Below are 24,096 nucleotides of genomic sequence, written 5' to 3'. Positions count from 1 at the left end.
TTAAGAAAAAGTTGGCAGGGGAAATTGTGAGTCAATATATAAAGTAAGTAATAGTATACCACAGGAATATAAGCAGGATTGCAAAGCACACTGATGATTCAGGCACTTTAATTTTTTTCTTATGTGGGAGAATTGCAGAGTAGATGGATATAATTTTTTATTTGGTTATTTTATTGTCTTTCCTGAGAAATACTGTGTTGGATGCATCTGATAATCTCCACACTAAATTCTTCATTAAATAAAAAGGTCAACTTGAAATAAAATCTCTTCAGTTTTCATGGGTCATTTTGTGTATCATCCTAATCTAAAAGGCATAAGCATATAGTCATTAGTAGGAATTTTATTTTGTGTGTAAATATGCACTAACTATAAACATTAGAGCCCGAGAAAATAGGCCATTTTGTCTAAATGGACAGAGTGAGTAGTCCATCAAATGGAAAACTTTTGTTTGTTCATAATTCTGTAAATTAGTATTAGTGAAAAGTTTCGTATTTTGAGTCTATGAAATGAAAATCAGGCATTTATTAGGACTTTCACATGTTGATGCTGTTCTACTTTTAATAAAATCAAATTTTATTTTAGCCATCTTTCTGGGATCATATCGCATGCCATATGAAGAGATAAGAAACATTATTCTGGAGGTTAATGAAGACCTGCTGAGTGAGGCTTTAATTCAGGTAACTTGGATATTTTCCTTTTGAAATTCATTTTCACAGATTTTTTTGGACTATTCTCTTCTCAATGGAGTTGTAAGAAACTTCTCTTCTATATTTAGATTTTTAAAAAGACATTGAGTAGTTAATAAAATCAGAATATCTAGCTGTGTTGCTAGTAGAGGACTCAGTATAGAAAATCTAGGTTCTAATTCTGTTTCTGCCACTTATAAGCTATATATCCTTTTCAGTATAAGCATATGGATATAGAGACATATCATTGTCCATTATTCACTGTACATACAATTACATGTACTTCATCACCAAAATGGCTCCATTAAGGATATATTGTTCTTACCATTTTATGGGTGAAAAAGCTGAGGGGTCAAGAGGTTAAACAGCTTTCTGAAAATTGGTGGGTATTGAACATACCCATTGTTAGGCTGAGTAACTTTTACCCAACTCTGTTTGGGTACATAACATGTATTGCTGATTATGTCCAGCACTGTCTGTATTTTTTATTTCATTGAATCCTACAATAATCCTATGAGATAAGCACTATTATTCTCATTTTACAAATAAGGAAACTGAGGTTTAGAGAGATTGCCCAATTTCACAAAGCTTGTAAGTGGTGTAAGTGGCAAAGTACCAGAGCTGGGATTCAAAACAATGTCTATCTTGACTCTAAAGCCGTTATATTATTCTGCCTTCCATGAACAAACTGTTTAATCTTTCTAAACCTCTATTTTCTCATTTGAAATTACAGGGTCATTGTGAGGATTTAACCAAATAAAGTGCTTTGTGTAATAAAGGACTATACGGATCTAACACATTATTTGAATTCTTAGTATGTCTGGCCCTGTCTGGTTTAATTTTTGAAAGGAATAACTGTAAAGATTTTTGTGGAAGCATATAGTCATTGTAGTTTTTTCTGTTTTTCTTTATTTTGTTGTTTTTTGTTTTTGAGCCATGCAGTTGGTTTTGAGTTTTAGAATACATCACATAGGGCCGGACGTGGTGACTCACGCCTGTAATCCCAGCACTGTGGGAGGCTGAGGCAGGCAGATCACGAGGTCGGGAGATCGAGGCCGTCCTGGCCAACATGGTGAAGCCCTGTCTCTACTCAAAATACAGAGAAATTAGCTGAGTGTGGTGGTACGCGCCTATAATCCCAGCTACTCAAGAGGCGGAGGCAGGAGAATCACTTGAACTTGGGAGATGGAGAATGCACTGGGCCAAGATCATGCCACTGCACTCCTGCCTGGTGACAGAGCAAGATTCTGTCTCAAACAAAACAAAACAAAACAAAAACATCAAATAGTTAAATAGCTTATTCTGTAACATAACAATTTTGCCATATTCCCTGCGAACTCTGTAAATCTCAGAGAACCTGCATACATAATTGAGCAAGTGATGTCTCTGTGGAAATCTCCTCTATTTTGGATTGTAGGCTTACATTAAAGTTTACCTCATATATATGTCTTAAATCTAGGCATGATTTTTTAAATAGGACTAAGGTTAATAAGATGACCTATGTCATCTCTTCCTTGCTTTTAGACCTCCATTCCTTTTTCTAAGCCTTTATCTCTTTATCTTTTTCACGAATCTGTACATTTTACCCATATCCTGCTTTACCCACCAATTTCATGGCTTCTGTTTGCTGAGGACTTTTTAAAAGCCAACTTGCTTTCCTTCTCAGTGCCAGATACTTTAAAGTTTCTTCTCAATCCTTACCCTTTTTGATCAAAACCCATTTTATTAGTTTTGCTTGTGGGAAGAAAACAGTTTAACATGTAGTATAATACACATAATTGGAATTGTGCTACTTGGGTATGGGTATAGGGCCTAAGTGGTGAGTAACTCAGCCGAGTTATTAAGGTTAGTATTGCTTTTATCTAGACAAATAAAATGGCTGAGTATCTTCTGGTAAAGAGGATGTATGCTCCTGGGTAGAAATATTACATGATTTTCTAGTCCCCAAGAGAGGTGGCTTCCCTCTGTCAGGAGAAAAGACTATAATCACTAGCACCTTTTTCCCCCCCAATTCCAGAACATTGTTTCAGTGATGGAAAAGTAACATCATTTGCCATTCATATGAGCTGTTTACCATTTATATCTAATTACCATGTAGCACATCGATAATGCATGGCATTAAATGTGTATCATCAGATTAACTTTGTTGTAAGTTCTATTTGATTACAATGCTAAACTCCATCCATGCAATTATAGTTTTTTGCTCATGAAGCATGGTTGTCTCCTCATAGCAACAAAAACAAACAGCAATTAATGATACGTCACTTCCCAGAAACTGAATTAACAGTAGTAGTATTTTCTCTTCCAGTATGGGTCAATAGGCTCTTGCTGGGCAGACAACTAATAGAATTTAGTTATCTGGCAGGATAATTGTCTTACTTAAAAAAAAATCAGAAAAACTTTTATTTATCAGCAAGATCCAGCACCAAGTTGAAGATTATGAATAAACATCAATTTTCATTTTGTTTCAAAATATCTAAATTTAAGCTAGAAAATGAGTTCTCTATGTGGGAAAAATTGACCTAAAATACTTGCAGTAGCACGTAGAAACATTTAAAGTACCCATATCCTGAGATTGTTGAGGAGTTTTTAATGTATGTATTATGAGTTACTGTCAATAATGTGTACTAAATTTTTGTGACTTTTAGAATCATTATTCTAGCCTACAAAATCTGTTTCAGTATATTTAATTTTTTTTTTTTTTTGAGACGGAGTCTCGCTCTGTCACCCAGGCTGGAGTGCAGTGGCGCGATCTCAGCTCACTGCAAGCTCCGCCTCCCGGGTTCACGCCATTCTCCTGCCTCAGCCTCCCGAGTAGCTGGGACTACAGGCGCCCGCCACCTCGCCTGGCTAGATTTTTGTATTTTTTAGTAGAGACGGGGTTTCACCGTGTTAGCCAGGATGGTCTCGATCTTCTGACCTCGTGATCCACCCGTCTCGGCCTTCCAAAGTGCTGGGATTACAGGCTTGAGCCACCGCGCCCAGCCAAGTATAATTTAATTTGATCTACTGAGAGAAAAATCTAAGACCAATCAGTCAATGTTTTTTAGGTAAAACAGAAATATGTATATAGAACATTGACAGAGTAATGAAATGAGCGGTTTGAAAAAAGTGATGCATGTGTGAAGGGAAAAATAAAATTGTGTTCTGTTTGAGGTCATTAGTGCATGCAAATGATTCTAGGTAGGGAGTTAATACTTATATTCTTAAGGAATATGTGAAAAAAAGATGATCAGCATACAAGATAGTATGTTATTACTGCAGAATAATTTGTCAAGATATGATAAAGCATGGGTTGGTAACCTGGAGTTCAAAGCCCTCTTTGGGGACCCATGGAGAGAATTCAGGGGGTCCTAAACTTGTATGTGAAGAATATTACATCTTTATTTTCATTAGCTTCTAATTAATATTTAGCATATTATTTAAGAGTGTAGGCAACAGACCAAAGTAGTATTAACAGTACCTCTAACTTTTTCACTAATACAAATAATAAATATTTTCATGTCACATTACAGTTGTGGCAGGTATCTTGAAATACTGTTACAGTCATAATACTTCAAAATTACAGTACTTATTAGAGCTGTGACTAGAGATTATTTTAATGCTTTAATCAAGCACTTCTATCATTATATCACTATTTTGGTAATATGTGATAACTATTTAAATGTAATTGTATTTTCTGTAATCCTATTTATTTTATTTTATCGTGATATAGAGGTTCACAGAAGGTGAACTGTAGGTTAGGGTGGGCTGTGGTTAAGGTGGTCTTCCTGGAAGAAGTGTTCTAGACTTTGAAACACTAGTAGGATTCAGTTAAAGAGGGCTAGGATAAGAGAATGGTTGCCAAAGGCTTGAGGTATATATTATAATGTCTTTATTTTTCTGGTATAGATAAGAGGTCATATAGGGTAGCAGTTAGAAAGAGCATATAAAATATTAGTAGCTGGTGGTGGTCATATTGTAGAGGCACACAGATAGCAAGTTGGTGACTCACAGGTGCTCAAGCTCTCTACCTCTCACTTTCTCTCTCTCACTTATGTTTTATTTGGCCTTTCTAGTGCCTAATTAGTGAAATTTTAATGTCACACACTCTCCAGTTTGCCACAGGTCCCACCACTCCCTATTGCATTTTACTTACTCTGACTCATTCCTAACCCCTATATACACCAGAAGTTTTGATCCCTGGTAGACAACATGAATGCTGAGCTATTGAGTTTGGTCATGGTCAAATTGTGTGCTTAGGAAAGGTACTCTTAGCTGCAGTATGTCAGATGGCTTGATGTAAAGAGACTTGACATAGGGAGATCATTGCAGTTTCAAGCATAAGGGACATCATTGCAGTTTCCATCGTAAGGTGTAATAAAGCCCTGACTATTTCAGAAGCAGGAGAAAAGGGAATTTGGGTAAATAAGAAATTTTTTAAAAATGATTAATTGAAAAATCCTGGTGGTAGAGATAATGGTTGTAGCCCTGACACCGAGAGGCAAATCAGGTAGGGGAGAAAATACTTTCAGGGCAAAAGAGAAAAATTTTACAAATAACATTACATTGGAAAATGTACTGGAGGTCAGAATAGAGGCCAAGACTGAAAATAAGAATTTTTGGAGTCATTTACAAAGAAGTGACTGTTGGAGTATCAGGACCAATGAAGTTCTTAAGTTTCCTCATGAAAAATGTAACAAATGGAAAGTTAAGGACCGCATATCTGGGGACCGTACAAGTCAAGGGGATGGGAGGTATTAGATAAATCAGAGCAAAAGGAGTCAGCATATCAGGGAGAAGGCCAGGATGCTATAGTGTATCATCAAAGCCAACACAAGAGGCTTTTAAAGAGTGATGAGTCAGAGAAGGAGATTGGGAAAAGAGATATTTCCTTCATTATGTCAGATTATAATGACTTATTTAGTTTAAATAGTTAGTTTTCTATAGTTTTTTCTTGAAACAGTCTGCACTACATACCAGACACCTGTATTCCTTAAGCAAATGTTCTGTTTATTCGTGGTATTTTGGTCTCTGTCTCCCTTATAAGGGACATCTGCATTCCTACTGGGCATACAACTGTCGGATGTCCTATCTGTTGTTCTTCTTCCACTTGCATTGTTTTTTTTTTTTTTTTTGACATTTCCTTCCTTCCTTTCTTCCTTCTCTCCCTCCCTCCTTCCTTCCTCTCTTCCTGCTACTTTCTCTTACATTCTTTCATTCCCTTCTTCCCTCATTCCCTTCTTCCCTCCCTCCCTCCCTTCCTCGTTTCCTCCCTCCCTTCCTCGTTTCCTCCCTCCCTCCCTTCCTCCCTCCCTTCTTTTCTTCCTTCCTAAGTAAATTCTTTCTTTGATGAAAGACCTTAATTTTACTTAGTAATACCCAAGGTGAAATAAAGCTCCTGGATGCCTCCATACCGGAACTACAGAAATACCTCCGTAGATGTTTCTCTACAATGCATACATGGGAATATGCCAGCTTGCTTCTACCTCCCACAACCCCCTCCCTTGCCCCACCAATAGTTTCTACATATATTGACTGTTTTACTTTTCTGACGCCCGTTTGAGTAACCAGCACTGTACTCAGTGTGTGGGTTTATAGATTGCCACATGATTATATTTTCCCAAATGTGATTTTTATCTCAAAACAGATTATATGATCTATATAACTTATTATTGGATACCGACAGAATAATCAGAATGACATGAAGATCATCTAGTCCATTCGCCTGATTCCAGGCATGCTACACCTAAGTCATCAAAGATAGATGGGTATCTATTGATTCTGCAGGGAAAAAAGATTCTTCAACTTCCCTCAATTAACCAGTTCTAGAGTATAATTATTCTTACAGTCAGGAAGTTCATGCATGTGTAATAGTAGAGCTCGTTTTTGTCTCCTCAATCCATCTTTGTAATCATTGATCTATTTACGTGGCTATCGACCATCTGTATTTTATGCAGGCTTGTGAGTCTGCATGTGTGCATTCACTTTACGAGGGCTGATGACTTTAGAAGACTACAAGTGTATCAATTAAGGCTATAATGGCATTAGTATTGTAGAATTTGAAAACATTTTTCTCTTAAATAACAACTTGTATTCACCATGTTCATTTTCACAAGTCTTTAGGGAAAATGAAGCAGCAGCAATGACAGTAACAATCATAAAACATTTCTTTCTTACTTCTCATCATGGTGGAATAATTATGGCATGCTTTTGCGGTCTGAAAATTCTTTTATCTATGAGCTGCTGCTCTTCTTTCGCGTCTTTTGCTTTTAAATAGTTAGGTGATTTTTTTAAAAAAATGTTTGTTTGTTGTATTTTTCTTTTACTGAAGTTTCCTTTGACCCTTGTTTGCTACTTTCAGTCTATTGTTATAATTACACATATTCCAAGCAAATGTTTTGGCTGCTTATTTTTATTCTCTCTATGTCTATTATTGATTAATGCCTGTATTTCATTTGTCACTATCACCAGTTGTGTTGTTGTTCACAGAGAAAGAAAAGGTAGCTTTAAACAATTAATTTTTTCTTGTACTAATTGGGTTGTGCAAAATGTTTTTAAAATATAAAAGAGTGAGCCTATGGCCGTGCGTGGTGGCTCACGCCTGTAATTCCAGCACTTTGGGAGGCCGAGTCAGGTGGATCACATGAGGTCAAGGAGTTTGAGACCAGCCTGGTCAACATGGTGAAACCCCGTCTCTACTAATAATACAAAAATTACCTAGGCATGGTGGTGCACGCCTGTAATCCCAGCTACTCAGGAGGCTGAGGCAGAAGAATCCCTTGAACCCAGTAGGCAGAGGTTGCAGTGAGCCGAGATCGCGCCATTACACTCCAGCCTGGGCAACAAGAGTGAAACTCCATCTCCAAAAAAAAAAAAAAATTGAGCCTATTTACATTTTGAGCAAAACGTAAGTCTTACTAACGGTTCAGTAAGGTGCGACCTCAGAAATCATATTTTATGCTGCCTTCTTTATGGTAGAACTTCATTAAAATTTTGGTTCTTTCATACTATAGTTCCATTGGGTCTATTGAAATGAGATGATGGTCAGGGTAGAACAGGAATTTCCTCATAAGTGTAAAACTTGGGGCTGGGCACAGTGGCTCGTGCTTGTAATTCCAGCACTTTGGGAGGCCAATGAGGGAATATCACTTGAGGTCAGGAGTTTGAAACCAGCCTGACCAACATAATGAAACCCTGACTCTACTAAAAAAAAAAAAAATACAAAAATTAGTCAGGTGTAGGAGTGAGTGCCTGTAGTCCCAGCTACTCAGGAGGCTGAGGCAGGAGAATCGCTTGAACCCAGGGGGTGGAGATTGCAGTGAGCCAAAATCATGCCACTTCGTTCCAGCGTGGGTGACACAGCGAGACTCCATCTCAAAAACAAACAAACAAAAACAAGTGTAAAACTTGGTAAGTGGCCTCTTTTTCCTTATATAAACTTCCAAAATCTGAACTGGGATATGAAAAGCAAGATTATCCCATTACCCCTACTCTAAGCACTAGCTGTGAGGCTACTTCTAGACAAAAAGCATTAGACACTTAGCCTAAGAGATTCAGGGGACAGGGAGTCAAGGCTGTAATGTCCTTGGTGGAATTATCAGAGTGATAGAGAATAATTATGATTTCCTCCCCTAGCTAGCTCCCTATTCATTTTTTTGTAGCATACACATTGTTTTAAATCCAAAGCTTATTGGCTAGTCATATATGTACAAATTATACACATTGTAATTGATCGTATCTATAAAACTACTTTCTCTTATGTACTAAAGAGATAAAACCTTTCCTTCCATACACAAGGAATAAATCTTTACATTCTTTTTGCAAGGTTCTATTATATTCTAGATATCCTCCTATGTAAAATAGAAATGTACCTAGTTATTAAATCTTTTAAAGACTGGGGATAGTTATAGTATAATCTAACATAATATAATATAAAATTTAACATGCTATGGCATGCTTTAACATAGTATAATAACGGGTATAACATAAGGGTATTTTAACTAATCTCTTTAAAATATTTTAGGGAGGCAGGAAGGAATACACAAGGGAAATTTAACTCTTTTAATTTCTTAAACTCAGTGGTAGACACGTAGATTCTTTGTCTTTGTATCCATCTTTGTGTCTTAAATATTACACAATGAATACATTTAAAAGTATTTAGCAAGTGCTGAAAGCATATGCTTAAATCAGGTTTCCTCAACTTTGGCACTATTGGTGTTTCGGGCCCATTTTCTCTCTCCCTCTTGTTTTTATTTTTGACTGCTGTCCTATACATTATAGGATGTTTAGCAGTATCTGTGGCTCTATCCACTGGATGCCAGTGGCAGCTCCACCTCCAGTTGTGACAACCCAAAATGCCTCTAGACTTTGAAAAATCTCCTCTGGCGTGCACAATTTTCCCTGGCTGAGAACCATTGTCTTAAGAATTACTTTTATTTCTGAAGTATATGTAGTAGTTTCAGAATGTAATACGCTCCCCGTCATTTGCTGTTATTTTTTATGTTTATTATGAACTTCATGACAGGTTGTGGACATTTAATTAGTATAGGTCCAAACAAAATGATACTGTACATTTAAAAATTCGATATCCCGGCCGGGCGCGGTGGCTCAAGCCTGTAATCCCAGCACTTTGGGAGGCCGAGGCGGGCGGATCACGAGGTCAGGAGATCGAGACCATCCTGGCTAACACGGTGAAACCCCGTCTCTACTAAAAATACAAAAAACTAGCCGGGCGCGGTGGCGGGCGCCTGTAGTCCCAGCTACTCGGAGGCTGAGGCGGGAGAATGGCGGGAACCCGGGAGGCGGAGCTTGCAGTGAGCCGAGATCGCGCCACTGCACTCCAGCCTGGGCGACACAGCGAGACTCCGTCTCACAAAAAAGAAAAAAAAAAAAAAATTCGATATCCCAGGAATGGGAAGTACTCACCTTAAGGCAGAGTGCATTCCCGGTACATTGCAGATACCCCTAGTTAAGCGTTGCTTAAAGTACAGGTCATAATTATTTTCTAGCTGTGGATGCAGGCAATCATATCAGTGTGAATTGGCTTTTTTTCCCCCTTTACCACATAGTATTTACATTTATAGTTTAATAGTGCTGAGCAATTCACTTTACACCATTTTAAAAACTTATTTATTTTTGTTTTGTTTTTTAAATATGTCATTTAGATAAATCAAATAATATCATGGTAACAACTTCTACTCTGAAGTGAAGAGAGCTGGGTCTGAATCCCAGCTCTCCACTCACCGGCCATATGAAGGGAGAAAGTTACCTAACCTCTCTGAGTCCCTTTTCTTTTATCTTTTAAATAGCTAGTAAGTTTGTTGAAAGGATCAAATTAAATAACACATGAAGCAGTTCCCAGCACATTGCTGGTTACATGATAGACACACAAAAAATGTCTTTTCCAGTGAGTAGGAGCAGTGCAGTTACAATTGGTATTTTGAAATATTTTCCTTCGAAATTTACAATTGAATAGTCAGCCCTCAGTTTTCGATGTTAATGGAAAGAATTATCAGCAGGGTGATAATTCTCCTGGGGCTTCTTCCTTTCTCTGTACTGTCTGAATCCCAGAAATAGAGATATCAAATAGGGACAAAGGAAGTATCCAGGAGTAGTGTACTATTTTTGAGGGGACTATTCAGAAACCTCACTTTAACCCCTTTAATCTTTATTTTTCATGCTTTATGTTGTATTTTAGTTGATTTGCATGCTGACAAGAGAAATGTAGTCTTTAGAGTAGAAAAATATAATTGAATGACAATAAACTAGTAAGGGGCCTCTAGATAAAGAAATCAAAGGAATGTTAAAGCAAGAGCTGCTTTGGGGGGACCGCAGTAGGTGAGAATGTGGACTCTAGAATGCAATCAAAACCTTTTAATATTTATACATATTCTATAGATTTTAAAAATTATTCTGCTAAATAAATGAAACAAAAGTTTATCCATCAATTGTTTCCAACAGCTTTAATGTGTTGTTGGATTTATATTACTGTAAGTTATTCATGTCTTTGTGTTGTAAAATTTAGCTTTCAATGTTTGTATTATTTATGTTTGTATTATTATTAAAAACTGAGATGAGGCTATCATAATTTGAGGTCCTTAAGCAAGTGATCTGAAAATGTTTTAGGAACCTGGTGTTTTTGTATTTGCATATTTTTTGTTTAGATTTTGTTTTATTTTAGTATACTGAGTGATATTAGAATCATATACTCTGTATTTAGAATCATTTAGAATATATGAGAGTATTTGAAATCATGGCTATGTAAAATTATCAATACCTAAAATGAATGAAATTGTATTTTTTTAGTTTGAGTATTACTAGAAAATATTTTGTAGAAACCGAAGTACCTAAAAGTAAAAACATGACCTTTTCTGAAGTTTTGGCAGTAGAAGAATGTAGAAATCGAAGTACCTAAAAGTAAAAACATGACCTTTTCTGAAGGTTTGGCAGTAGAATAATTTTTTTTTTTTTCTTTTGAGACGGAGCCTTGTTCAGTTGCCCAGGCTGGAGTGCAGCAGCACAATCTCAGCTCACTGCAACCTCTACCTTCTGGGCTCAAGCCATTCTCCTATCTCAGCCTCCTGAGTAGCTGGGACTACAGACCAACACCCGGCTAATTTTTGTACTTTTAGTAGAGATGGGGTTTCGCCATGTTAGCCAGGCTGGTCTCGAACTCCTGACCTCAGGTGATGCGCCTGCCTCGGCCTCCCAAAGTGCTGGGATTACGGGCCTGAGCCACCACTCCCAGCCAAGAATGTGTCATATTAAATAATTAATCAGGAATGGTGTGACCCATTCAGAATAACTAGTTAGGATTTAATATCAACTTTGAATATTTGTTCTAATAAAGCTTGAAAATATAAAAATACTTAGGGAATAGCAAAGCTAGATGGCAGTGCTAAATGGTGCTTCAAGAGTGTTTTCAGTTGATCAGAAGTAGGAGAATGGTTTAGTATATGACAGCAGGCAAAGGGAGAGTTGTTAGATAGGAGTAACCTATAAGGTATCACTTTACAGAAAAGACCATAAGCAGGATTCCCTCCTAGGAATGTCTAGAAAGCATATGGATGAAGGCCAATATGATAGGGAGAATTCTACCTGATGGAATGCTTAAAATATCTCCTTTTTCTTCTCTTCAAATTGTGGAACCTTTCATCTATGAAGTATTTACTAAGGTGTGACCATTCCTTTCAGCCTTATACACATTGTGCTTCAATTCATAGTATGTACATGTTGGAACACTATTTACCCTTTAAAAAGAAGGAAATCTTTGAACCTGCAGGACATTGTGCTAAGTGACATAAGGCAGACATGGAAAACATATACTGTGTGATCTCATTTATACAGTATATAGAACCTAAAAAAGTCAAACTTATAGAAGCACAGAGGAGAGTGGTGGTTACTAGGGACTGCAGGTGGGAGTGGGGATTGGGAGAGATTGATCAAAGGATATGAAATTTCAGATAGGAGGAATAGTTCAGGAAACTTATTTTAGAACATGGTGATTATAGATAATAACAGTGTGTTGCAGCTTTGAAAATTGCTAAGGTCTATTTTAATATTCTCACCACAAAAAATAAGTATGTGAAATAATGGATATGTTAATTAGCTTGATTTAGTCATTCCACAGTGTATACATATATCAAAATATCATTTTGTACAGCATAATATATATCTTTTTTGTCAATTAAAAATTATTTGCCTTTGTATCTCTGTCGTAGAATCAGAGGCCACCAAAATTAAAACTGAGGTAAGCTTTATAAATACTAATTTCCCTTATTTCACGGGAAGAGAAACCAAGGCTCAGAGAGGTTTACATCATGTAGTCAATCTGGATCACAACTTGGTTCATAAGATGCTCAATTTATTGATTTTTTTTAAGCCCATTGTTTGACCTGTTTTTCCTTGCTGTGGCATGCAGATGGGTGAGTGGGTTGGGGAGTTTACTGCTGGACAGCAATAAAAAGTAGTAACAGAAAGTTTACTAATTAAAAACACTTTGTGCAATCTCTGTCATTGGAAGTCAGAGTAGAAATTAAATTATCCCTTAAAACTCATCTTCCAGTATTAGATGACATTAAAATGTCTTCATTGACATTCATTATTGTTTGTGTTGTGAAATATATAATTAGGCGTCAAAAAATAAAGACTTAATTTTACTTAATGCAGTATAAGGGGCATTGGACTCCATTTCTGCATTAATAAGCAGCATTTTAGTAAAATGAAAGGGTAGTTCAATTACTAATAAGACGATCATTTTATTATCCCATGTGAAGGATTCCGAGTGACAGAACCATTTAATGAAGTCTTTCAGCTTTGTGAGAAAAATAAGAGTATATATTTTGGCCTTCATTTTATAATTTTTCTTCAGTGTATATAGCTGAATAGTGTTGAAAAATTAGTTGCTTCTCAGGAAAAGCTAAGAAGATGTCTGCTTTTCTTCCTTGAGTGCTATGACTAATTGCCACATCGTCTCTTTGGAGCTTCTGCTCTTCAGTGGTTTATACTTAAAATGCCACTCAGTGTAGTGGAAAAAAAATTCTTTTGGCTTTCAGTCATGTATTCTCTATATGACCTTGGGCAAGTCACTTTTCTCCTTTTAGCTGTATATTTTTTGCCTTTAGAAGGGGGGAAATGTATACTTAAAAAGTTGGTTATTATACAAATTAAATGTGAGTATATGTTAAAAACCCTTGCAAACTATAAAATATGAAACAAACTGAACACACATAGAGATGAGTATCTTAGACATTTATTTAGCTGTAACCTGTCACTCTTTCTGGCCATTTATCTAAGAGAATTAACACTTAAACATTCAACTAGTACTTGAAAGAGCATCCCAAAAATAACTCATAGTCTTCATCCTTCCCCCAATAAAGGCCTATAATTCTTATCTCCTGGATTTTTTTTCATCCCCTCTCTTCTTTGATCCCAGCTCATCATGCATTCTTACTGATTGAAGATTTTTCACTCTCACCTCCCATGCCCATAGGACTAGACTACTATTGTTTTCTAGTTGGTCTTTGTCTGTAGACTTCCTGCAGTCTAGCACATCACATTACTTGACTAGCCGTTATTTTTCCTCCATCAATTCATTTTCTTTCTTAAGAAGTGATCACAATGATTGCCACCTGTTTTCTTCTGTTTTTAAATGTTGTAATGGAACTCTAGTTAATCTCTAGAAATTGGAGAGTCTCTCAAAGTCTTGATTTTGAATAATCTGTGCGTGACTTGCATTTGCTCTTCTCCATGCCTTTGCACCTGTCCTTCCATCCTTTAGGTGTCTTTTTAATCTTTTAAAATATGACTTAAAACCTACTTTCTGACCGGGTGCGGTGGCTCACACCTGTAATCCCAGCACTTTGGGAGGCCGAGGTGGGCGGGTCATCAGGTTAGGAGATCGAGACCATCCTGGCTAACACAGTGAAACCCCTTCTCTACTAAAAATACAAAAAAATTAGCCGGGCGTGGTGGTGGGCACCTATAGTCCCAGCTACTCGAGAGGCTGAGGCAGGAGAATGGGGTGAACCCAGAAGGCGGAGCTTGCAGTGAGCTGAGATCGCACCACTGCACTCCAGCCTGGGCGACAGAGCAAGACTCCATCTCAAAACAAAAACAAAAACAAAAACAAAAACAAAAAACCTACTTTGTCCTGGAAATACTCCCTCCTCTGTAAACCAGACTGAACATTCTCTCCATTCTTCATCTGCTCATTTCTACTGTGTTACTCATAATCTTTTGAAAAGGGTCTTTGCATATGATGCAGACATTCTGAGCTATATCATAAGCATTCTTTGTATTGGTCATTCTTTTTACTTGCTTTAGAATCAGATGCATGATACAGAGTTTATATGATAACTGTTATATCGTATGATTTTGTGATATTTTCAATTAGATATCTGGAGCCTGTTAGTTAGGCTAGTCCCCTCTACAGGGCTATATTGAAGGGGTGAGCACTCTATGTTAAACTTACTTTCAGGTTTACGGATTTCCCTTTCTTGAATATTTAGGGCTGTTTTATCTCTCATATATTTCTGAGAATTATAAGAACCACCCAGTGTCCTTTATTGAATAAAAGGTCTTCATGGAAGTAAACATAAAAATTCCATACAATATCAAATAGATATTTACACAACATTTTGATTAATGCTTCGTGTTTCTACCAGTTCTAAATATTTCTGTCATAGATGACTTTGAAATTTCTTGTGCAGTGAGAGATGAAATCTATCCTCATCTATACAGTTTCCTGGGTTTCAGCTGCCTATTTTGGGGACTTTGGTTCACCCAAGAGAATACCGATGGTCTTCATTATCCTAAGTGCATGCAGTCAGTGTGTTCGGTACACTAGATCCAAGCAGAACAGCCACTTGGTTCTGTTTATGTAGGTTCCATGTTGTATATAATTTTAAAATAAAAACGTGACTACTTCCAGATGAAGAGACTTTCTGTCAGTGATGAGTAGCATTGTAAATAGGGAAGCTTTGTTTTTGGCTGCCCTAAATCCATGAGGAAGATTTGAAGTATTACAAAGACAACAGATGCTAAACGGTATGCCTCTCATGTGAAGTTGTGCTTTCCCTTTGCACTAGAGGTAAGGTCTAGAGAAGAGTTGAGCTTCCCTAAAGGAGAGCTTGGGAATATTAGGCATCCTCCTTAGATCCTGAAAGTATGGTCTTGTCTTATCTGATCTTAGGGCCAAGTCTCCTCAGAAGAGCCAACAGATGAAATGTCATCAAGAGGGTGGACTTTCAGAGGATGAGTAACTAGTTGGCGGCACAGTAAGCAGTCATATAGAAGTGACTGCTTAGAGTGGGACTACACCTGAATAAAGCCAGGATAAACTCTGCTCAACCAACATAAAGCCAGTCATCGGATAATAAATGTATTGGGTTACCATATATTGTCATATATGTTAATTAATCATTGTAGTTTTATGGAATTTGGCATATGTTCTAGATCATCTTTACATGTGATCTGTCTCGTTGCATTTCTTTTGATGGTAGAGTGGTGGTAGAGTTTGCCTGATGAATGTTTATAAATAAGCGTGAACACATATTGCCAGTTGGGAAAATAATCAATTCTTAAGCATTGGAGTGAAGACTGTTATTTGCTTTATATCTGTTAGAAACAGTGTCCCAGACCAAATACATTTATATAGGTTATATGTATAGATAATTTGAATACTGCTTCAAGAAAATATTTCAAAGAAAACTGGATTTGTGATTTGTTGTAGGATTTCTTCGATTTCTACTTGACTACCTCCCCTCAGTTCATAGTACAAATGAATGACTGAGAGTAAGAATTGTTTGTGATCCTCTGATTGTCTCTGATCCTTTTTTTTGTGTTTTTTTTTTTTTGAGAAAGAGTTTTGGGGCAGCAGTGGGCTGGAGAGTGGGCCACTGCTGCCTGCCATGCCCGGGCCTAATGCCCTGGTGCCCTGGGGCTCACCGCCCCTCCAGTCCCAGTCCCCCTGATCTCATTCTTTTTAAACTCAGTTGATGATTCTCTTTGTGAAAATGTATGGGATATTTAGAAAGGGTCCACAAAAGCCAAAGCAAACCCAGGAGTGTGTCTATACATTACAGAAGTGAAGGGTCATTATCTAGATGATGGTGACCAGCTGAAAAATGTCCCTGAATGACTCATCAAAAGAAATGCATATTGAATTGGATCAGATTAAAGGAAGGCTAAGTCCCAAATTGTAAAATTTTAAGGCAACAATGTAAATTCTCCCAGAGTAATCAAAGACTATCTGAGAACAGAAGGTTGAATAAAGTTTAAGAAAAGGTCCATTTGAGATACGGCTCTAATATTTATGCTGTATGTGTACAGTTCAAAGCATAGTATTAATAAAAGTAACCATGGGTGCGCACGTTACCGTTACTGTGAAGCCATTGTTTACCCTTCTCCCCAGAAGAAACCACTATTCTGAATCTTAGGCTCATCAACCCCATGCCTTTCTTTTGCCATATATGGATGTGCCCCTAAAATATATGTTATTTAGATTTTTCCTTTGTTTCTGTTGTGAGACAGGATCTTGCTCTGTTGCCCAGGCTGGAGTGCAGTGGGGCAATCTTGGCTCACTGCAGCCTTGACCTCCAGGCTCAAGCAATTCTTCCATCAGCAACCCCACAACTCCCTGCTTTCCACCACCTGTTCCCCACTTAGATTTACTCACACATTTAACTTTTTTGTATACCTTTCTTCTTATATGACAAAACTTCCTTCTAGGATCATTGACTTCTCCCCGAAACAAGTCTGTTTATTTTATTTATTTTAATTTATTATAATTATTTTTAGAGACAAGTCTCGCTCTGTTGCCTATCCTGGAGTGCAGTGGTCCAATCCTAGGTCACTGCAGCTTCAGTCTTCTGAGATCTTCTCACCTTGGCTTCCCGAACAGCTGGGAATACAGGCTTACTACCATGACCAGCAAATTTTTAAAAGTTATTTTAGCAATGGGGGTCTTGCTGTGTTGCCCAGGCTTGTCTCAATCTCCTGGACTCAAGCAGTCCCCGTACCTCAGAGTCCCTAATAGCTGGAACTGAAACGAGTTTTTTTGAAAGACTTTTAGTGAGATTCTGGTCATATCAAACACTGCTTTTCTTTCTCTAATAATTTTTTTTCACCTTGTTCTGAAAATATATTTTCACTGGGTATATAAATCTAGCTTGTCATTTTTTTTTTTTTCTCAGCACTATGAAGAGATTATTTCACCATATTCTGGGCTCAATGTTAACTGAGCTGTAGTCTAAATTGACATTCCCTGAGAGATAATCTTTCTATTCTACCTAGGAGTACTACCAAAGAATAATCACTTTAACTATAAATTATCAGCATATATTTTTACAACTAGGTAGTTTCAGTTCTAACCCAAAACTTGCATGGTGGAGAGCAGAGGTGTCGCCTTGTGGTTAGAAGTTTCCAGCAGTGAAGTCCCTTATCTCCAATCCCAGAGTCAAGGCAAAACCAGACACATTCTTTACTGTTTTCTTCTGTAGGTGGGCTTTGTTATTTTCTCCAAAATCACCCCTTTTCTGGAGGTATTACCTTTTGAGGTTCTGTAAAAGCTGTAGACCAGTAGAGTTTGGTAGATGTTCCTACGATAGTCTTGGCCTTCAGTGTCTGGTTATGTGTCTGGGTTAGTGCTTTCATTTTTTTTTTCCCCGTTGGGGAGTTTGGAGGGTGAGTAATGAGAACTTTTAAAAATGTCTTACCAAGTTAGCTTTTCATCTGAAGATATTTTTAAAGAAGTCTATTCAGCATTTTAGGTGTTCTGTAAAGTGACAGTCCCTCTGGGTAACTAATCAGCTACACTGCTGGAAGCAGAAGTCTATTCTAAAGTATCTCTATGACTCTCTTATTGGGAAGTTGAGAGAAACATTAGATATTGATAATCTGCCACCATTTTCAGGTTAGTGTATTTAAAGTTCTGCAGATGACAAGCGTTGTTTCTGCTTAAAGAAAAATGTGTTAGCTTGACATAGATACCAGATGTGTCAAAATGTCCAGGGTATTATTATGGATGCTCCATTTTGACTCTGTATTTCTTTAGTCTAATGGATAACTGTATACTTTGTTTTTGATACAGGCACCTTTAACTAGTACTTAAATGAAAACAGAGAACTAAATACTTAATGATAGGTGATCATCATGTATGGCAGTTTTCTATTATAAATATTTTGAACTAATTGAAGTGATTTACTTGGTGGTGTAATGATATGGGTCTTGAATGTGAGGATAGAATTCAGCTTTGGAAGCATCCGCATGTACTATTTTATAATAATGAATCCTAGCATTGGTTTGTGGCAGTTTGTCATGGCCATGATAAGATGATATCTAATGAAAGCAGAATATAACATTAACAGGGTATCATCTATCTGTCAACCTATTTTGTCTGTTGAAAATCTATTCTAGGCCAGGCACAGGGGCTCACACCTCTAATCCCAGTGCTTTGGGCGGTGGAGGCAGGAGAATTGCTTGAGCCCAGGAGTTCCAGACCAGTGTGGGCAACATAGTGACACCCTGTCTCTATAAACAGTTTTTTTAAAAAATCAGCCAGGCATGGTGGCATAAGCCTGTAGTCCCAACTGCTTGGGAGGCTGAGTTGGGAGGATCGTTTGAGCCCAGGAGGTTGAGACTGCTGTAAGGAGTGATTGTGCTACTGCATTCCAGCCTGGGCAACAGAGTGAGACTGTCTCAAAAAAAAAAGAAAGAAAGAAAGAAAGAAAAAAGAGAACCAGTTAGGAAAGGGTAGGTATATGTAAAATAGGTGAAGGATGGGGATCAGTCGGAGGAAAGCACGCCAAACAGAAAGACAAGTTCTCAATCCTGCCCATGGATTTAATTTGCAGCTTGGCTTTCAAGCTTTAAACTGTCTTCGGCCTGGAGTTGCTGTTTCACCGAGTACCCACCCATGTCTGCCTAGGCATTTGGCGGCCTCCTGTTGCTATCATTACATTTAGACATGGGCATACATACTTTGGATGCTGCTATTCAATACTCATAGTGATCAAGTTATTCTATATGTGCTACTTCTTAATGCTTAATATCACTTTTTATGTTTAATATGGTTTATAATTTTTATTTTAGAGTACAAAATAGGACATAAACAAAATAAGAGGTGATTAGCATCAAAGGAGTACTTTTCATAATTATCCTTTATATTGTAAATCATAAATGATGTAGAAAGCAATACATATTATGCAAATAGGATCGTGACGTTAGTGGAAGTAAAATTTTTTACATATAATCACTATTTTTTCTATTATAGTAGTAAATATATCTGTGATATTCACTGATCTATTTAGTACAGGGCTAGAACCCCTTGAAGAATTTAATTGAATTTAAATTAGGAAATGTTTAGTTACTACGTAATTTCCCTAGTCCAGATTTTTGACTGGGAATAGAAAGGAAGGGTTGAACCTGAAAGATATTTTTTTTAGGAAAAATTGTCAGAAGTGTGACTGAAAGGTAATTGCCAGTTTGAAAGCTTAGAAGATGAAAAGGATGCCAGTTCTGTTGACAGAATGAAGCCATTAGGAGAAGCTGATAAGGTGTAGGGATGGGTCAGAGTGAGGATGGGTTCTTTTAGATTTGTTCAGTTTGAGTTAATGATGGACATCTGGGTGGGAATGTCAGTTAGAAACATGGAGTTTGAGGCTGCCTAAGAGTGGTCAGGGCTGGAGATATTCATTTGGCATTATCAGCACTGAGGTGATACTGATCATGGGAAAGTCAATGCGCCTTCTAGGGAACTGAGTGTAATCTGAATGTTAAGTGTCAAAGTTTAAAATCATTTCTTTAGGATATGTTTCTCTGCCTGGGCTAGATTAAAGATTAGATAGGAAACCTTTAAATCCCTGATTATTTGTAAGACACACTTGTTACTTTAAGGTCAGGAATTTTCTCATCAATTTTCAGTGCTTGTGTGTTATTTTATTAACTAATGGGTTTTTGAAAATAGTGACTGCATGTTGAGGGCTTGAAATGCCCCATCCCCAAATGCTTTAGGGGTAACCTGGTAATCAGCATTTTAACAGACTTCAGTATGTATGTCGATTCTTGGAGTCAAATGCCAAGAGTTTTGGAAATGTTAGGAATTTTATATCAAAAGGAGAAGATTGTGCCACCACCACCTGATGGAAAATGTATTTTGGATCAAATGGAAGACAAATTACTAATTCATATGTTGATTGTGTTCCACTGTGTAAACAAGAACATACACAGCCCCTTTGGCCCTGTCATCTTTATGAGGGCAGAATCTCCAGTGGTTAACATGGTAGTCACGTAGTAGACATCCAGTATATATTGGCAGAACAGATGAATAAAACAGGAAATAAGTATAGAACCAAGCACTAGCATGAAACTGTTTGTCATTTAATTCAAAGAAAAGTAAAAGAACACATGATTTAAGAACAGTAAACACATACACAGTGATTTAAGCCATATACCATAAGAAAGTTCTGAAAAACATGGATAAGGAATTGTATTTTCTGACCAAGCAAAATGGGGAAAAGATGTGTTATGATGATAGAGATTTAGCCAAGGGACTTCTAGGGAAATGTTTCTTTTCCTTTTCTTTTTTTTTTTTTTTTTTGAGATGGAGTCTCGCTCTGTTGCCCAGGCTGGAGTGCAGTGGCGCTATCTCAGCTCACTGCAAGCTCCGCCTCCCGGGTTCACGCCATTCTCCTGCCTCAGCCTCCCGAGTAACTGGAACTACAGGCACCTGCCACCGCACCTGGCTAATTTTTTGTATTTTTAGTAGAGTTTGGGTTTTACCGTGTTAGTCAGGATGTTCTCGATCTCCTGACCTCATGATCCGCCCGCCTCGGCCTCCCAAAGTGCTGGGATTACAGGCGTGAGCCACCGCGCCTGGCCAAGGGAAATGTTTCTTATCTGGATTTTTAAAAATACACAATTGTCAACATAAGTTAAAGTAAGACATTATTAATAAATGTATATAAAATATGTATTTTTATAAAGAAATATTGGCCCCAATCCATTTATGTGAAATTGATGGTCTTCATCAAAATGAACCTAACGCTGTTCTTCTACTAGTTCTTCTACTAGTAAAGTGACTTAATGAGATAGGAGACAAAAAAGAAAGGTTATGTTTTTGCAAGAAGGAAAGGGCATTATGCTTCAAAACCTTTACTTAACTAACCTTTAAGTGTTCAATTAACATTTAAAGGAAATAAAGTTTTGGAAGTATTACAGAATAATTCCCAAAATGTAAAAAGTAGTTAAAAGCATGTGGTCTATTCATAGAAATTCCTTCACATAACACTGACAGTCATCAGAATGTAAATTTGTGATGCATAAAAGATGAAGAAAACTCTGCTCAATCAGTGACATAGTTGCTGCTTTCTTTTTTGCTGTTTTCTTTGTGAACTTCAGTTCATTGACATTTTCTAGGATGAAACCTTCATACTTATCCAGAATTGATCTTTTAAACACAAATCCTGAAATATTTGAAAAAAAAATATATGCACAGTAGTAAGCAGCAGCAGGGGGAGGGAGACATTGAAGGGCTTGTGCCTTGAAACTTTCCAGGATATTTGCCTATCAACTCACAGTTTGTCAGAATCTGTTGTACTTAAAAATTTATCACTTCTAGCCTTTACTACTATGAACAGCCTTTCACTTACAGCGAGCATAGAGGGTGGTCTTCGACTATTAACTCACCTTTGCAGTTTAGAGAACAAAGCAATTGTAGTATCAAGGAAGCATTAAATTCAAAAGCTATTTTTTTTTTTTTTAAGTACAGAGTTTTGGGGCAATATGAATTTTACAGTTTTACTGCCTAGCCTGATCTATGTCAGTTCACCAGTATTTTTCTTGCTCTTGCTCATAGCTGCTGTTGCAGGACCCTGACTCTTATCAAAAGTGTCAACATTAGATGTTTCTAGAGGTCTCAGGGAATAGCTTACACATTCTCTGAATGAATTTTGCCAGCTTCCATGTGGCAACTGTGGGTTCTTGTTTTGATCCTCTCCCCTGGGGACAACTGTGTGTGGAAGAGGGGAGGAGTTTCCCATGGGGCACAGCTGGTGGTGTATTGAAGCCTTCTAGGTGCCAAGGGTGTGGGGTGTTCTTTGGCAAGTATGGGAACATGTATTTTTTCCTTGCTTTCCTTTTTAAATGTACTTGATTAGAGGAGTACCAAAGCAGTGCTCTTCACACAGTTCTCCTTTCCACAGTATTCAGACATCTGACCACGTTGGGGATGAATAGTCTGAGCCTGGAATCACATCCGGGAAACAACTATAGTGCACTCAGAATCACCCTAACTCTTTCCAAATTGCAGGTTTTCTTACTGGACTAATCCTGTCTGCTTGCTGCTTGACCTCTCTTCCTTTAGAAAATGTCTTTCCTGGGAGCACCCTTAGTCCACCACACAAACAGACTTCAGGCTGATTCCTAGGACTCTGTGTATCAGTGTCAAGCTGTGCCTTGAACCCCTGCCTTTTTTCCATTTTCTCTGTTGGTATGCTTTTGATGAGTAGGTGAAGTGGAGGTAAATGAATACCATTACATCTCTGTCTGTATGTATTATCTTCCTTCCTCTTTTATTTAGGAATTTATGGGAATGAAAAAATACTACTACCCAACCTTGTACTACATCTTTGTCTACAAAGCTTAGTATGTACATACATAAAAAATCAGATATGTTTAGGCATTGACTACAAGGACCACTTGCAACATGAGATCCTACAGGTAGGTGACTCATAAGAGCAATATGTACTATCGTGGTAGTCTACATCTGCTGCACATTTGAGAGTGAGTTTTATTCTAATTTGCAAGTACAACCTACTAAACAATGGCAGTTATATAAGCTTATAACTCATAAGATGATATTCAGAGTCAGAATACATCCAAGGCCACTAAATGTGTTAAATATTTCATACAGCTGAATAGAGAAAGAAAAGATATGTCACCTCCCACTGTGGTGCCTTCATTCTGAAAATAACAGGTTACCTATAGCTAGAAGAAAAATAAAATAACAAAAGTTTCACATTCCCAGCTAAAATTATATTTTAGGCTTGATTCACTCCACAATACTTATTTTTACAGTTATAGCTTAAAATTGAGGTGGAGATTTTTAAATATGCAGAATTGATTTTAAATAATTTTAATGATCTTAATCTTTCTAATTTGATTTCACTGTGGTGAAAATTATGCAAGTTACCAACTGAGTCTTTGTTTTTCTTAATAACATACATACTTCACAAAAAAATCCCATCAGTAGAAACAATTTTTAAAAACAATTGAGTAATTTCCATGCATCAAAAATATTTGAAAAAATGGAAATAATATCTTGATATTTACTTACCTTCTTATTCTATAAGAGAAAATAAAACTAATGGAGCAAAATAATGGATGGCCTTGATTTCATTTCAGTATTCATATATGTGGCTATATCCATATTTATATTTAAGTCAAAGGGTGCAATATTTTAGAACGGGTCTCATTGATTAGATGATTGATGCCATTGCAGGCCCAGAGCTTAATGGAAAGGCAAAATTGAGTGGGAGGAGGGAAGAGATAAATGAGGAGAACAAAAGGGTACTTATAGTGGAGGTATAATATTGTGTGTTCCCTACCCTAGTTATCTTTTCATTGTGGAAAAATATGTAACATAAAACTAACCATTTTACCCATTTTACGTGTATAATAAAGAAGCATTAAGTACATTTGTGTTGTTGTACAACCAAACACTATTTCCAGAACTTTGTCATCATCCCAACAGAAACTCTAAACCAATTATTAAGCAATAGCTCCTTACCCTCTACACCCAGCTTCCGGTAACCTCAATTCTACTTTTTGTCTTTAAAAATTTGCCTATTGTTGATACTTCATATCAGTGGAATCATACAATATTTGTTCTTTTATATCTGTTTTGTTTTACTAAGTGAAATATCTGCAG

General features: G+C 37.1%; 1 protein-coding gene across 5 annotated transcripts in view; it reads left to right on the top strand.

The window, feature by feature from the left end:
• DIAPH2 (diaphanous related formin 2) overlaps positions 1–24,096 on the top strand; it is a 947,390-nt gene that overhangs the window by 407,896 nt on the left and 515,398 nt on the right. For all 5 annotated transcript variants that reach the window (XM_033201830.1, XM_033201829.1, XM_033201828.1 and 2 more), the window contains one exon: positions 583–677. In XM_033201830.1, coding sequence (XP_033057721.1) covers positions 583–677 — 95 coding nt within the window. The remainder of the gene's footprint in view (positions 1–582; positions 678–24,096) is intronic.

The sequence above is a fragment of the Trachypithecus francoisi genome, unplaced genomic scaffold (assembly GCF_009764315.1).
Source record: "Trachypithecus francoisi isolate TF-2019V2 unplaced genomic scaffold, Tfra_2.0 Lachesis_group6, whole genome shotgun sequence".
Taxonomy (NCBI): Eukaryota; Metazoa; Chordata; class Mammalia; order Primates; family Cercopithecidae; genus Trachypithecus; species Trachypithecus francoisi.
Note: the sequence above shows the minus strand (reverse complement) of the source record. Positions and strands in the feature narration are given on the sequence as shown.